This window comes from Scylla paramamosain, unplaced genomic scaffold (assembly GCF_035594125.1).
Source record: "Scylla paramamosain isolate STU-SP2022 unplaced genomic scaffold, ASM3559412v1 Contig104, whole genome shotgun sequence".
Taxonomy (NCBI): Eukaryota; Metazoa; Arthropoda; class Malacostraca; order Decapoda; family Portunidae; genus Scylla; species Scylla paramamosain.
In genome coordinates, this window is record NW_026973769.1 from 223,494 (window position 1) to 240,018 (window position 16,525).

The 16,525-nt window shown below is 40.0% G+C and overlaps 1 protein-coding gene across 1 annotated transcript; it reads right to left on the reverse strand.

Moving 5' to 3' along the window:
* Window positions 1–3,788: 3,788 nt before the first annotated feature.
* Window positions 3,789–16,318, reverse strand: LOC135099115 (uncharacterized). Its single transcript, XM_064001548.1, has 8 exons — window positions 16,242–16,318; window positions 9,779–9,940; window positions 7,260–7,366; window positions 6,328–6,523; window positions 5,706–5,832; window positions 4,938–5,123; window positions 4,515–4,637; window positions 3,789–3,896 (listed from the first exon to the last, which is right to left on the reverse strand). Exons 1-7 carry the CDS (start codon window positions 16,242–16,244, stop codon window positions 4,543–4,545), a joined length of 876 nt encoding a protein of 291 aa, XP_063857618.1. The 5' UTR covers window positions 16,245–16,318; the 3' UTR covers window positions 3,789–3,896; window positions 4,515–4,542.
* Window positions 16,319–16,525: the final 207 nt, after the last annotated feature.

A 16,525-nucleotide genomic window follows, 5' to 3' on the forward strand; every position in this document is an offset into this window, starting at 1 on the left:
TAGACAAATGACAATTAATAAGCACATAAGGAATAATGAATAAACAAAAATTAAGCCAGGAAGACTATTATAATTATTGCAAGGAGATAGAGATAATAAATATGTACGTGTATGTGAATTCGAGGTTAAAATGCTCAAATCTAGCCAATAGCACGACAATAGCAGGACATAAGTGAAGGTGTTCCTCAAGGCAGGGAAGGTGGGGGGAGGGGGGGTTGGCTATAAACTATTGGGGGGATAACAGTTCCAATGACTATTAAGTAATGACGCATCCAGTTTGGCGTGTGTGTATTTTTCGCGTTGTGATAATTTAAAGGTTTTCTCGCGTTTTTATTTTGATTTATTGATTTATTTTATTTATTTATTCATTTATTTTGGCAGGTGTTATATTTGTTGAGTGTTTTAAGTATAACTGAGGCTCATTGCATCAAAACTCCATCCATAACCTTCGTGGGACGGTTCAATTTGGCAAGGTTTTTTTTCGCATTTTGGATTTCGTAGTAAATTATGCATTTTCTCATATTTTTCTTTGCTGGTATTGTTTTCATTAAATTACTATAAGATTACTGTGTGTACTTGCTTAAATATTATTGCTTCTTTATATTAGATATCGTATTAAGAGAGAGAGAGAGAGAGAGAGAGAGAGAGAGAGAGAGAGAGAGAGAGAGAGAGAGAGTTAATCTACTGCTTGATAGCTATCATTTACTTCTCATTCCCTGAGTGAATCTGCTTAAATGCCACATTAATAAGACCTAAATTGCGTTTAGGAAAGTGTACAACAGGAAGAAGTACAAGTAACATGTTATTTTGCGTTCAGAAAGACGAAATGAATAGTAAATCAACTTACGGGGTCATAACAATTACACCACCAGATAATTCACAGCTAAAAGCAACAAATACATGAATAATCCTGTAGAACTCCCTTCGACTCCATATACGACTGGAAAGTTGGGGCCTTTCCCCCCACCCTCCACTACCACGCCTTCTTTTCTTAATCAGCCAGTCAAGCAATAAATCAATCCCTTCGTGAATCATACCCATTTCCAGGTGTCACCCCCACCCCTAGATCTCTCATTCTGTCACGTATGAACAAGTACAAAGGGCAAGCCAGCTGTCTCTTTTAATATTCTTGCCTGAAATAAGATTACAAATGAGGGTCTATTAATCATCCATTAAATAATCCATTTTTATTGCTTTCTCATTCTTCTTCCTCTGTGTATTGTTAAATTGGATGGTTATATCATTGTCCCTTCCTGTGTTTTAGTGTGCCATTACCTGTCCTCTCTTCCAGCCGATATTTAGTTTGTACTAAAATAGACTGGCATAACTTTACAATTTATACACAAATAACAACATAAACCAATAATGCATTGATATTATGCATGATAGGAGTGGACATTTCCACTCTACATCATTAATGAATGCATGATGAGACGCACACTATTACAAAGCTAATGAGTTCAATACAAACACTCAATAACAATTTCAATAACTTTATTAAAAATAGCAATCTTTATAAATCATGAAACCAGAAAACTTTAAGAACCTGGGGCTATAACAGCAAATGCACAATAATGCAAACACTTTTTACACACACACACACACACTCTTTAATGATATTTCCTAATATACAGTATAATTCCAAACAGAGAGAGAGAGAGAGAGAGAGAGAGAGAGAGAGAGAGAGAGAGAGAGAGAGAGAGAGAGAGAGAGAGAGAGAGAGAGAGAGAGAGAGAGAGAGAGAGAGAGAGAGAGAGAGAGAGAGAGAGAGAGAGAGAGAGAGAGACTGATGAACTACCTGGGGTCATAAATGCAAAGTAGAGGTATCAGTCAGGCAAAGCATAGTGCTTGCCTGTTTCATATGGAATGTAAAAACATGGCTTCATATCATTCCAGACCTGGGATTATGGCCAAAAGTTACCAAGCAGTGCTGAGCAAAATCCAGTAGAGTAATATTCAGTATCATTGAATTACTGACAAAGTAAAGATCATTATGTGCAATGATACTCACTACCTAGGAGCATTTCAGGTTACTACCAAGAGTCTGACCATGCTGGCAGGGATGGTTAGGCTACAACACATTACATACTTCTCCATTCAAATCAGTCAGCTGATTAAATGGTGAGTTAAACCATTTTGATCATGTAAATCATATTAAGGCATTGGATGAGACCTGGACAGCTTGGGTCAACACCATACATAGGTACTCCACTACTCTGTGGGAGACACTTGATTGTGGCAAGAGTCATCACAATACCAAACACCATCCTTGACAAAGCACAGCATGGCCCACTCATCCACAGGAACCCAGCCATCTCTAAGGAGCAAATTAATGCTGCCCAGTGTCACTCCTCATCACTTTTAGGGAATAAGAAGTAGATCCCACCCCAGCACCATCTTTACATAGAATATAATACAGAGGATAGAGAAGGAATACAAACAGGGCACATGGTATGGTATAGAACACCAACCCTCACTTTTGGAAAACCCCAGCCACTCAGTAGGAGACCAGCCAGTCACCATGGCTATCACCTGGGGATTCTTAGGAACAGGTGTTAGGTATAGAATGAGAGATAGAGAAAACTCGCAATACATTTCAAGTCTATACGCAATACAATTTCAAGTCTACATAGACAAAAAAATGTTCATGAATTAAATGCAATATTGTAAGTTCTAAATGTTATGTGGTACCTTAGATAGATGGACAGGTCACTTGAGAAGAGAAAATAAGAAATGTCTTAGGAAGAGTATTTTGTCATAATGACTGGTGAAGTAGATTTTGTCCCTTATCAGAGTGGTTGTGTAGCTGAAACAAATTAATGATTATCAAAACTGAGACACATTTGAGCTGATTGGTGAATTACAGTTTCAGAGTGGATACGGCATACACTGGGATGATAAAACTACTGCAGTCATAAAGTAGATGAAAAAATACTGTGGGGAGGAATGTAAAGCAGTAAAATATGCAACAAAAGAAAGAAAGAAAGAAAGAAAGAGAGAGAGAGAGAGAGAGAGAGAGAGAGAGAGAGAGAGAGAGAGAGAGAGAGAGAGAGAGAGAGAGAGAGAGAGAGAGAGAGAGAGAGAGAGAGAGAGAGAGAGAGAGAGAGAGAGAGAGAGAGAGAGAGAGAGAATGATGTGTCATGACATCTTTAAGTACAAATGAGTATATAGTAACCATACACTGATACTTGTCCCCTTATACAGTGATAAGTTTACCCAAACACAATGGACACGGATGGAACTTTTGGAGGCTAAAGTGCTCCAGGTGACTGGTGGACTCCATTTCATTGCGGAGGTCCAGGATTCTCTGCACAGTTGGACTTTTGGTGTCAGTGGAAGTGGTGGCAGTGTGGCAGCAGTAACAGTTTTGGTCTTTCTATGGGCAAGTTCTGTAGGATTCATATTCTCCCTCCTCATGAGGGACATCAGTGTGAAGGGTCAACAGAGCATCAATTCCCTCCTCAGGCAAAGAATGATGGATGCAATTTTCTGTTTCTTGTTGTTGCTCCACCTTTTCAGAGTGCTTGAGGCGCTTGTCAGCCACCTTTCCACTGCTGGTGGGTGTCTCAGACTCACTGGTTCCTGTTCCACATCAAGAGTGTTAGCAGATGCCATTTGTATTTCATCTACTTAGTACATTACATCATTACATAAATAACTGGTGTTATCTGATATTAAAGTGCTAATGAGCAACATGCCACAGAAATCTGTTTATTTCAAGAAAATTATGAAGATAATAATAATGTTTTGTTGCACTTCATAAGATGGCTCAGTTTTTACTACTCACCAACACTGCTAATGATAGCAACTGAACTCTTAAGGACGCTGCTTATCTTCTCGAGCTGCTCAAGGTCATGATCTGCTTCCTTTTCCTGCACCAGCTTTGATATCAAATCCTGCAGGAAACAACTGTGTTAATTCACATTTTGAATAAATCTAATAGATGAAATTTCACTTACAACACCTTATGTGTCTCTGGTGACTCATGGAGGACAGATACATCACCTGAGACTAAATGGTCAGTGAAGAAGTTGACCCTTGATCCTGGCTAATCACATTAAGTACATTAAACACTCCTGTTAACTAATAAATGAGGGGTAGATTTCTCTGGAAGGTTACATTACACTACTTCCCTGGCATTTGAAAACATTTTGCTCTACATGAACTCATATGGAAGCTTTGCTGCAACATTAAATCTCAGCTAGATGCCAGATGGTGTAGCCTCCATCACAGAGCAAGGTAATGATATGAAGGCTTAGTACTTTGGTTAACACCTGAATAAGAACCGTTTGAGATGCAGCAGAGATCACTAACCTGCCAGCAATTGAATAAGAAGTGTGTGAGATGCAGCAGAGATCACTAACCTGCCAGCAATTGAATAAGAAGTGTGTGAGATGCAGCAGAGATCACTAACCTGCCAGCAATTGAATAAGAAGTGTGTGAGATGCAGCAGAAATCACTAATCTGCCAGCAATTGAATAAGAAGAGTGTGAGATGCAAAAGAGAGCACTAACCTGCTGAGTGGTTTTGCTTCATTTCCTCTCATTCATGATGGAGGCTGGCAAGGTCTAACTGGCGTTCTCGAGCTTGCTGCTTCATCACTCCTCGCTGCAACTGGTAGATGGTGATGTAGTCACCTGAAAAAGGATAAAATTCTTCATTAAAAGACCAAGGAAATGGCATACAGTAAACAGTAAACACTTCCTCCACTTCACTTTTACAGATGATTCAGTTGCAGCTTCTATTCAAGCTCAGTTCCTCCCAATCTTGTTGTTTCTCCTGATAAAACAATAAGTTTGTTTCTCTCAACTTTTCTTAATACAGCCTCAATAAACAAATCCAATAACAATGCTTTTATTTTGTTATTAATTAAAAAAATTGAGCATCAGTGAGGAAAAATTATTTGCTTTATTATTAGAGAATATAAACTTTCTTACCTTTTGGTTCAGTTATGACATCTTCAGACAACTTTTCATGAGCAAGAGATTCTCCCAGCAGTTTGTTATACTTATCCCTCTCACAGTCTAGCTGAACCTGAAGACTGCTGCACTCACTCTCCAACCTGCTAACCTCAGATGTCAGTGTAGCCACTTGACCCAGCAATTTCCCCTTGGTATCTGTACCTGGAGGTGAAAAATTGATGCAACAGAGGGCCAGACAAGAATGACCAATGGAAGTAATTAGACGTAATGTAAGAAGTGGGTATAAGACTAAGGGAAATAGAAGGGCAATGGAGAGAGGGTTAGATGCACCAGAAATGTCTGTGGAGCCAGGAAAAATTTAAACTTGTAACAGAGATAACTAAGAGCAACTGTGAATGAATAAATGTGATGTGGCCTCAACCCATGAATGGGAAAATGCAAAAGCAGCACCTCAGACACCAGGACCATGATGACTGGCAGCTCCCAAAATTAGCTGCTGGCTTTTGTACTCCTAGTCACCACAGGAGGCTCATCCACAGCTAATCCTATCAGCTGATCATCTTGGGTGAAGTAATTGTTTATCAGTCTGGCTGTTGAGTCCTGATGCAGAGATGTGTGTGTGTGTGTGTGTGTGTGTGTGTGTGTGTGTGTGTGTGTGTGTGTGTGTGTGTGTGTGTGTGTGTGTGTGTGTGTGTGTGTGTGTGTGTGCACTTTGGAAAGCCTCCCTCCATGGAGAATGTCAGTTTGATATACAAATATATATTCATGTGGATGGTAGCTCACATTTAGCTTCTGAGTTCTCACATGAAGAGGTGCCATCCTTGTCTTTTTCCTCTGAGGGAGTGACTTTATACTCTGTGATAAGTGCATGCAGCTCACTATTCTGTCTTGTGACGTCTTTGATTTCTATCTGTGAAAGACACAAGAAGGCAGTAAGTTAACTTGTTTAACATGCCACATCATTTTATATATATTATGCCAAGTTTAAACAGGAAAGCCTCACCAGAAGCATCAACTAAAGACCAAAGTGATTAACAAATCTTTCACTTTACCAGCCTTAATGACAAAAGCTGCTGATGTAGCATCCCATCCATATCCTGCATTTTTACACCTTCATGATTCCCACACTGCATCATTTGTTCATGTCTTAAAGACACGGTCATGACAGAGTAGTCCTCACACTCCTGTCAGTGCTCTTCTGCATACACTTGAGCCTTGCACACTCCAAGCATTCCTTCCACTCATCCTTCCACATCTAAAGCACCATAGTACTCTCCACCCATTTTTAAGGAAACTGTCTCCATGCATAAACAAACACACAACCTCACGTACTCCATGTATTGTTTTCAGTAATGATTAATCTTACAAAGTAAACCAAACTAATATACAAAGACACTTGTGGTACCTTTGAAAGTTTGAGCTTATCTTCTAGTTCTTTAATCAGCTCTGTCAACGTGATATTTTCTTGAGCAAGGTGGTCGTGGCTCAGGCCATTCTCTTCAAAGTGGCTGTGGTTGTGGACCGTCACCAGCTGACCACTAAGGGACTCTGTCTTCTCCCACAACACAGTGATCTCGCGCTCTTTCTGCAACGCCTCCTGCCTGGTGAACAGCGTGGCAAGTGCACATACATTAGAACAGTGTGTGACCAATATGACGCCTCCATTCTACATTGCCATGACAAGAATACAGGACTTTACTGAACATAAACCAATGACGCCTCCATTCTACATTGCCATGACAAGAATACAGGGCTTTACTGAACATAAACCAAGGATTCCCTCCTCCTCTCTGTAAGGGTTATGGTTCTCTCAACAGTTACAGCGTGGTGTGAGAGATGCAGTGCTGTCAAGGCTTTACTATTTACAGGAAGCAACACACCAATAAATAAATGTTACTTTGGAAATGAAACTGAATAATCAAAGGCTTTATATCTCATGAACTTCCCTTCTTTAATAAACTGTCTTCAAGCTGACAGACTCCAGTAGTATTGCATCTTAGGAATATTCTACAGCTGATTTCATAATAACTGCTCTCTAAAACTGACTACATGCCTCCTTCCCTGCCTCCTATAGACTCTACTCAACAATTGTTGTTATTCTGTTCATGCTGGTGTGATAGTTAACCAGTATATTAATTCCTTAGTTATGTACACTCTAGAATGGTGGTTCATTTTATCTACCAGTGATTGGAATTCCCACCTTGTAAGTATTACATTATTATTTGTTGATTGGTACCATTTGTATGCAATCAGAGAAAGATTTCAATATAAAAACATATCCATGTTACTGTTACCTTTCACAATGTAAACCAAAATGAAAGCTACATAAATTCTTACTTTAGATTTGTTGTCATTTCATTTAATGATGTAATTTCTTGGTTCTTGTGCTTTTTCAAGTGCAGTCCCTTTTCTGGTTTCTCAGTCAATTCTAATTTCTTATTGCTCTGTGGAAAAACAGAAAGTGCACATATTTAGGATGAACTGATTCAATAGTATTGGTGTTGACAATTTCTGCAGGAAGTTTATTCCATATATTTACTATACGATTAAAGAAAAAATGTTTGGCCTTGTGGGATTTAAAACATTTGGGTATAATCTTGAATCCATTATTTCTTGTTAGGTAGAATGAATGAGGAGGAGGAGGAGGAGGAGGAGGAGGAGGAGGAGGAGGAGGAGGAGGAGGAGGAGGAGGAGGAGGAGGAGGAGGAGGAGGAGGAAGAAGGAGGAGGAGGAGGAGGAGGAGGGAGAAACAAAGATAGGAGGGAAGGAAGAAAGGAAGAAAAGGGAATAAGAGATTAATAGAGAGAGAGAGAGAGAGAGAGAGAGAGAGAGAGAGAGAGAGAGAGAGAGAGAGAGAGAGAGAGAGAGAGAGAGAGAGAGAGAGAGAGAGAGAGAGAGAGAGAGAGAGAGAGAGAATGATGTGACATGACATTTTTAAGTACAAATGAGTATATAGTAACCATACACTGATACTTGTCCCCTCATACAGTGATAAGTTTACCCAAACACAATGGACACAGATGGAACTTTTGGAGGCTAGAGTACTCCAGCTGACTGGTGGACTCCATTTCATTGAGGAGGTCCAGGATTCTTTGCACAGTTGGGCTTTTGGTGGCAGTGGAAGCGGTGGCAGTGGTGGTAGTGGCAGCAGTAACAGTTTTGGTCTTTCTATGGGCAAGTTCTGTAGAATTCATATTCTCCTCATGAGGGACGTCACTGTCAAGGGTCAACACAGCATCAATTCCCTCCTCAGGCAAAGAATGATGGATTGATGATTGAGAATACTGGTTAACTCCTGTGTTAGAGAGGTGGACAGAATAGGGGTGAGAGAAAGAAGAAAGTCTTGTGCAGCGATTTGTGCAGCGATTAATTTTTGCACTGTTTTTCTTTTGTTACCCTTGTCCTTTCTCCTTACTTATTAATCATCCAATTATTATTATACTGTATTCAAACTTTGAAACATACCCCTCTATTCTTTGGTGTGTTTTTCAAAATATTTTCATCATACTGAGAGAGAGAGAGAGAGAGAGAGAGAGAGAGAGAGAGAGAGAGAGAGAGAGAGAGAGAGAGAGAGAGAGAGAGAGAGAGAGAGAGAGAGAGAGAGAGAGAGAGAGAGAGAGAGAGAGAGAGAGAGAGAGAGAGAGAGAGAGAGAGAGAGAGAGATAATAGACCAGACGATAAGGAATAAGGAGAAAGAGGAGAAGGAGGAGGAGGAAGAAGGAGAGGAGGAGGAGGAGGAGGAGGAGGAGGAGGAGGAGGAGGAGGAGGAGGAGGAGGAGGAGGAGGAAGTGAAGCTTAAGGAAGATGCTTTGAAGAGAGAGAGAGAGAGAGAGAGAGAGAGAGAGAGAGAGAGAGAGAGAGAGAGAGAGAGAGAGAGAGAGAGAGAGAGAGAGAGAGAGAGAGAGAGAAGAGGAAAAGGAGAGAAAGGACATGAATTAATAAAAGACTCCTTCAGGTTTGTCTTCCCCTTTGAAGGATATATTATGGAAAGACACACAGGGAATAAATAGAGAACATGATTTTGGTATATGAACAGAGATGACAGAAAGAAGGAGAAAAGAAGTTAAAAAATTCTCAGATGCAAACATCAAATATTAACTAACATAACTCAGTCCACTTAATGATTATAAACAGACATTATAATTGTTCTCCCACTGCAGGGTTTCTGTTCCCCTGCACCACCATTGAGGAGGAGAAGCGGGTGTGTTCGGGAGGCAAGAGGAAGCTGTTCTGTAAGGATTTTGTCAACAATGGAGAAATATTGTGTCTCTTGGCCACTGCCTCTGCCCTTCTTGTCATTCTTTCCCTGGTAAGTGGTGATGGTCTTTTGTTGGTCTCTCTCTCTCTCTCTCTCTCTCTCTCTCTCTCTCTCTCTCTCTCTCTCTCTCTCTCTCTCTCTCTTGTGTGTGTTATTTTATTTATTTATTTAATTTCTTTTACCTGAAGGTTAACACTTTCTCATACTGGTGTTAGGTTCATCAGTCAGTCTTTTTTTTTTTTTGTTTATTCATGCATTTATTATACCAGATTAGGGTGTTCCCAGTAGTACTCTCTCTCTCTCTCTCTCTCTCTCTCTCTCTCTCTCTCTCTCTCTCTCTCTCTCTCTCTCTCTCATATTCTCTACATGCTCCAATGAAAAACTAACTTGGTACAAGACTGAATGATGAAAATGCAAAACTGTGTATGTGTGTGTGTGTTTGTGTGTGTGTTTTACTTATTTATTTATTTATTATTTTCATTATTTTTTTTACTTGAGCATTTAATGCATTTCTTATACCAGGTTAGTGTTCCCAATAATACGTACTCACTCTCTCACTCTGTGTGTGTGTGTGTGTGTGTGTGTGTGTGTTATTTACCTCCCACAGGTGCACTATCTGATGTGTCTTGCTGCCAACTATGCCCACATCAAGGATCACGGCAAGCTGATGGAGCTGCAGGAGATGCAGTTCCTTCACGAGTCTGAGATGTCCACGCTGCCCAAGGACCGATTCTGAAGCTGGGGAGGCCACGAACATCACCTGTGATATGACACAGTGGTACACGTCAGGAAAAGATGAGGATGTGGAGTTACAAAGTTAAAGAAAAGACATGGTGTTGCAAAATGTAGACCAAAGATAAGGATGAAATATAAGGCATGGAATTATAAAACCTAGACCAGTGATAATAGTAACATTAAGGACCAAATATAGGACATGGTATTACAAAATCTAAACAAGAGATAAGGACACATTATTACAGACACACAGAGGCTTCACTTAAATGCTTCAGTTCTTCATCCTGACTATTTTTTAAATTCAAATGTTTCTCCACTGTTACTTATAATAGTAATCAGGATAGGACAAGAAATAATGGGTTCAAGCATTGCAATTAGATTTAAAAAAAGATAAAAAGGAACTGGTTCTCAAAGAGAGTGTTGGATGACTAGAACAGACTCAGTAATCAGACTGTTAGTGCTGAGTAAATCTATGGATAGGGATGACAGGTGAAAATAGGTAGGTATTATTTATACAAAGGACTGCCATGTGTAGGCCTGATGGCTCCATTATTTTCATATCTTTTGATGTTGTTAGGGCTGAGTCATTAAGGAGCTTTAGAAGTGGACCAGCCAAATTTATGGATGAGGATAATAGGTGAAAGTAAGTAAGCACGTTTTGTACAAGGACCACCAAATGTAAGCCTGATGGCTTCCTGTACCAACCCTTGTGCTCTTGTGTTTTTATCAATATTAATAGAAATGATGACAACAGCAGTAAAAAGTTAGTTAACAAACTGCTAGGAAAGTTAACAGAGTTGTCAAGGGTGTCACAATGATTCCTGTGATAATTTGATAATGATTCTGTCTGTATTGGAAAAACACCCCTGAGAACATGGATAATCATCTCTGTGGTCTGTGAAAAGTTGTCACCATGGGGCAGTGAAGCATTTAAGATTATGAACCTCATTAAACCATACTGGGAGATCATCACACTTGCTATTGTTACAGATATACATGCACATCTCTCTCTCTCTCTCTCTCTCTCTCTCTCTCTCTCTCTCTCTCTCTCTCTCACTGTGGTAAACATAACTCTATTTATACATACATATGTATAGACAGACAGACAGACTTTCATGCAGTAAAACCTACAGGTTTTACTGCAAATTTATGTCTTGCCAAAAATATATAAGATAAACAAGCCACATAAGCAGTGTCCTTGTTTTCTGAAGTGAAGGTGGATGCACTGGATACAAAAATAATAATAAATAAATGAGTAAATAAATAAATAAATAAATAAATAACAAGAATAAAAAAAATACCACTGACTGATATACTAGCTTTGTTCTGTGGTAGTGGTAGTGGTGGTGATGCCCTAAAGTGTGGTGGTGTGTGTGTGTGTGTGTGTGTGTGTGTGTGTGTGTGTGTGTGTGTGTGTGTGTGTGTCTGGTAATGTCTATTTTTGGGTAGAGAAAAAAATTTTATTTTGTATTTTGGGAGTTCTTTTGCTGCATTGCAAGAATATTTATTTAATGATTTAGAATATTGTGGACTACAATTATTAATGGACTACTGCTGTGGATATTTTTTTGTATTTTAGTTTTTGTTTTAGTTTTGTTTGCTGTAATATGATTGTGTAGTCAATAAATCTATCTATCTATCTATCTATCTATCTGTGTGTGTGTGTGTGTGTGTGTGTGTAGGCGTGTGTGTTTTGAGTTCACACTGTCCTCTCATAATGTATTTTTCTATTCTCCTGTGTATTGTCTGCCTATTGAAGCTCCACTCCAAACTGCACAGCATACTCATGAGAAGCTTGATATTTGAACAATATTCATGCATCAATTGTTTCTGGTTTGCTTGTTATCATTCATTATTGCTTTTTCATGATCGCTGTTCCTCTGAAGTGTTTTATATTATCTACTTATTTGAACAGCATTATTAGATCTCTCTCTCTCTCTCTCTCTCTCTCTCTCTCTCTCTCTCTCTCTCTCTCTCTAGTTATCTATCTATCTTTATCATCTCTCTCTCTTTCTCTCTCTAGTAATCTATCTATATATCTTTCCTAGATTTCCCTCTCTCTATTTTTTTCTCTCTCTAGTAATCTATCTATCTGTGCATCTATCCATCACTGTTTGCCTCACATTCCATCATATTCCAGTGCAGACAGGTACTCCAATACTTCACTACACAACATTACATCCTTTCCCAGTCTTGCCTCCATCCACAGTTTGTCAACATAATGTTGCCAGTTCCTTACAACAATTTTGAGCTTCTGATGTGCCTCATAAACTTTGTAACCATCACTTGTATACATCAGTACCACTAGCACCATTTCATCTGCCTTGTCCATGAATCTATCTTGCTTCTCTTTAATATACCAGGCCAGCAATATCACACAGAACAGCCCAGACAAGGCACTACAGACTATACACACACACACACACACACACACACACACACACACACACACACACACACACATTCACACTCTCAATCCTGTCAGCCCCTGGTGGGAAGGAATAGCAGTAGTAATGGTAGTCTATCTATCTATTTATCTATGTACCTGGCTAGCTTAAACAAAGTAGCACACACACACACACACACACACACACACACACACACACACACACACACACACACACACACACACACACCACGTAGTGTAGTGATTAGCATGCTCAGCTCACACTCAAGAAGGCCCGGGTTCAAATCCAAGGTGCAGCAAGCCAAATGGGTGAGCCTCTTAATGTGTAGCCCCTGTTCACCTTGCAGCAAGTAGGTACGGGATGTAACCCGAGGGGTTGTTACCTCGCTGTCCTGGTGTGTGGTGTGTGAGTGGTCTCAGTCCTACCCAAAGATCGGTCACTATAAGCTCTGAGCTCTTTCCATAGGGTAATGGCTGGCTGGGTGACCAGCAGACGACCGTAGGTGAATGACATCATTTATACTTGCAGCCATGTTGGTTCCTGGTGGAGAATAGCAGTAGCGGTAGTCTATCTATATGTCTATCTATCTATATACCTGGCAAGCTCAAGCAAAGCATCACACACACACACACACACACACACACCAACCCTGTTGGCCCCTGGTGGAAAGGGACAGCCTTGTGGACCAACCTGCTGCACCCCAGGAGCTTAGACACACCACAGCTAGCCACACACTTCCATTTTACTCAATTCTTATATATATATTTCTATCAGTGGAGACATTTTTGCTTTGCTTTCTTATTAAGGTAAACTTTCCCATGGCTAATTCCTTCCTAGATTGTTTTTTTTACATACATTCTTGAAATTATATAAAATGTTCATACCTCTCTACATGTGTGTGATTCTGTGGATCTATAATCTATAAATGATTTTAATGCATTGCTCTTTCTGTGTGTGTGTGTGTGTGTGTGTGTGTGTGTGTGTGTGTGTTTACCTAGTTGTGGTTTACGGGAGGGAGTAATCTCATAGTATCCCGTCTCTATATCTATCCAGTTTGGTCTTAAAAGCATGGACAGTTATGGCATTGACAACGTCTTCACTGAATTCATTCTATTTGTTCGCGCTTCTGTGTGTGTGTGTGTGTGTGTGTGTGTGTGTGTGTGTGTGTGTGTGTGTGTGTGTGTGTGTGTTTACTGAAGGCTAACAATAACAAGGGCATAGTTTTCCTATGTGAATTTTGGCGGTGGTGGTGGTCAGCAAATCACAAAAGGGCAAGGCATCTCACTTTCACTTGAGGAGATGAGTGATGTTACTGTTGTTAGGAAGGCTATAATACTTGGTGCAGTATCTTTGTATAAAGCTTGTATGTACCCATGTATGGTATGTATACAGTTTTGTATGTATATGTTAGTACACATGTGGTCCTGAAGGATGTATAGACCTGTAAGTGTTTTCTGCCTGTCCCACACGTAAAGTTTAACAGCAGCAGCAGTAACAGCAGACCCTCTAACTGCTTACATCAACATTTCCTCTCCCATACAATACACCTCACACCTTCTACAACACCTTAACTCAGTCCTCCCTTGCCTGCTAACTCCACAACTACAACCACTACCACAAACACTACCCTGTACATACCACACCACAATCCCTGATGCATTAAGTCCCAATACCCACATCCATACATCCAAACACCTTGACAGAGACTATTGCCAACATTGCACCAATCTTGTATCAGTGTCTGTTCATAATGGGACTGTACCTCTGCCGGTACCTGTATATATGATAACTTGCCATCAACGAATCCCTCCCTCCTTCCCTGGACCATTGATGGACCACAAACTAGAGGCTTATAGTGTGTGTGTGTGTGTGTGTGTGTGTGTGTGTGTGTGTGTGTGTGTGTGTGTGTGTGTGTGTGTGTGTGTGTGTGTGTGTGTGTGTGTGTGTGTGTGTGTGTTTGTGTGTGTGTTTGTTTGTGTGTGTGTGTGTGTGTGTGTGTGTGTGTGTGTATGTTACGACACTGTACACAGTCACTATTAGTGCTGGGCTTGGCTTGATGACATTTCATCTGGTTTGTGTTTGAACAGTCCAGTAAGGACTGTTTTAGTAGTTCACTAAAATATCTACCTTCACTCTCACTATGATATCTATCACTCTTCATTCCCACCCTCACTAATACTTCACCCTCACCCTTACTCGTTCACTCTTACTATCACTATAATCATCTATCACCCTCACTAACAGCATCATATTTCTCTTCTTTTAGTGTCAATATCAATCATGTTTATTTCATTAAACATTAAATCTTTTGAAAGTAAGGTTTAGTGTCAGAAAAACACTTCTATTTCTCTTCCTTTGAGTGTCACAGTGTTTTTATATACATGACAGCAAAAACCACACTGAAAACTTATTGGCATTGTTTTCATGATACAAAGGTAGAGTGTGTTTATAATGTTATCAGTGAGTACAATCTGGCATCAGAACAATGCTCACGTTTTTCTCTTTTTTTAAGTGTGGTATTCCTTTTTAAATATATGTAAGAGCAATAATCAGGTCACTCTGGCTAGTGACAAATTTCTGCATGCCAGGGTATGTCTAATATAACACCAATATATTCAGAGGCACAAACACATAATAAGTGACACAAATGTGATAATTTTCAAGGCCTTTGTGTCTCCAATGACAACTTTGTGCATGCCAGGATGTATGATCATATTCCAAAACAATCCTGTACTGCACCTTCTCTACTTTTAAAAGGCTCTACTTGAAGCTACACGGGTTTTTAAGGGTATTTTTATGGTTTTAGTGACAGAGTAACGAGATTTCTACATTCTTAACAGGAAAAACATTCTTGAAAACCAATCTGATTATCTCTGTGGCCTTAGAAGAGTTGGGGTGAGAGAACAAGGCATTCCTGAATATGGGTCTCAATGGTAGCACTCTCTGAGGCAAAAATATGTAAAATGTAACACAACTTTCACCAGAGTCTTCAAAGCCAAAAAAAGTTTGACTGGAAAGGCATTGTACAGAATGACTACAATGATAATACTACTGTGTTGAGAAGTGCAATATTCTTGTGGTGTCTGTGAGCACAGCACAATAAACTTGTATAGGAGAAAAAGCCAAGCAACATACGTATTACTGTATTGTGTTGTGTTCTGTGATGTTCTGTGACGTGCTGTTTTGTGCTGTCATGTGCCACCACTACTGATGTGATGCCCAGCACCCCTCTTCATTACACTGTGTTCCTGTGCAATGTGCTGTAATGTGTCATTAGTGATGTGAGCACCAGCAGCATCACCATCTGTGACATGGTGTTGTGTGCCGTCACCACTGACGTGACACCCAGCAAGCAACTTTATGTTGAGTTGTGGGCAGCGGGCCCAGCACTGATGTGTACAGCAGCACAGATCCCTTGTGCATGTGTGTGTGTGTGTGTGTGTGTGTGTGTGTGTGTGTGTGTGTGTCACTGGAGGCTGGAAGGCCAAGCTGGGCTGGGGTGAACAAGACAAGAATAGTTTACCTGGCTGTTTGTTCCTTTACTTGAAGGGTACAGTGTGCCAGCAACAAAGCCACAACATATTCTCAGCAATGAAAGATCAGGTTATTCAGAGTGGGAAATGTTCTAAGCATATTCATATCTTAATGTCCTGTGACTTCTAAGCCATGGCATTAAAAGTATTTCACAACAGAATATTTCCAACTTAGAATGTTCCTCTTTGGCATCCATCTGGCTACTGGTGCTAGTGGTGCCCACACAAAACAGGAAAAATTACTGTAAACACCACCTCAACTTTTTCTCTTATTTCACGGGCCCCCTGCCGCCCCCCACGTGACCCCCTGGTAGTCATGACGCCCCTGCTGTCCCTGGGTACTGAGAAATGCCTTCAATAACAAAGGAAAGCGTAATAACCTCACCATTTGTAAAATCTCAGATGTCTGGCCGAGTCCAAGTGTTCGAGTGAATATGGCGCTAGCTTCGTCTTTATTTTTATTAGTTTTTAGTATTTCCTGCTTGTCTATGTGTGTATTTTTTATTTTGTTGTGTTTTTTGGATGTCCATATTTACTGGGAAATCCCTCTAATAAGGAAAGAAGCGTAATAATCTCATCATTTGTAAGATCTCAAATCCTAGTGTTCGGGTGAATGTGGCTGCTGGCTTCGTATTTATTTTTATTATAGTTTATCGTATTTTCTACACA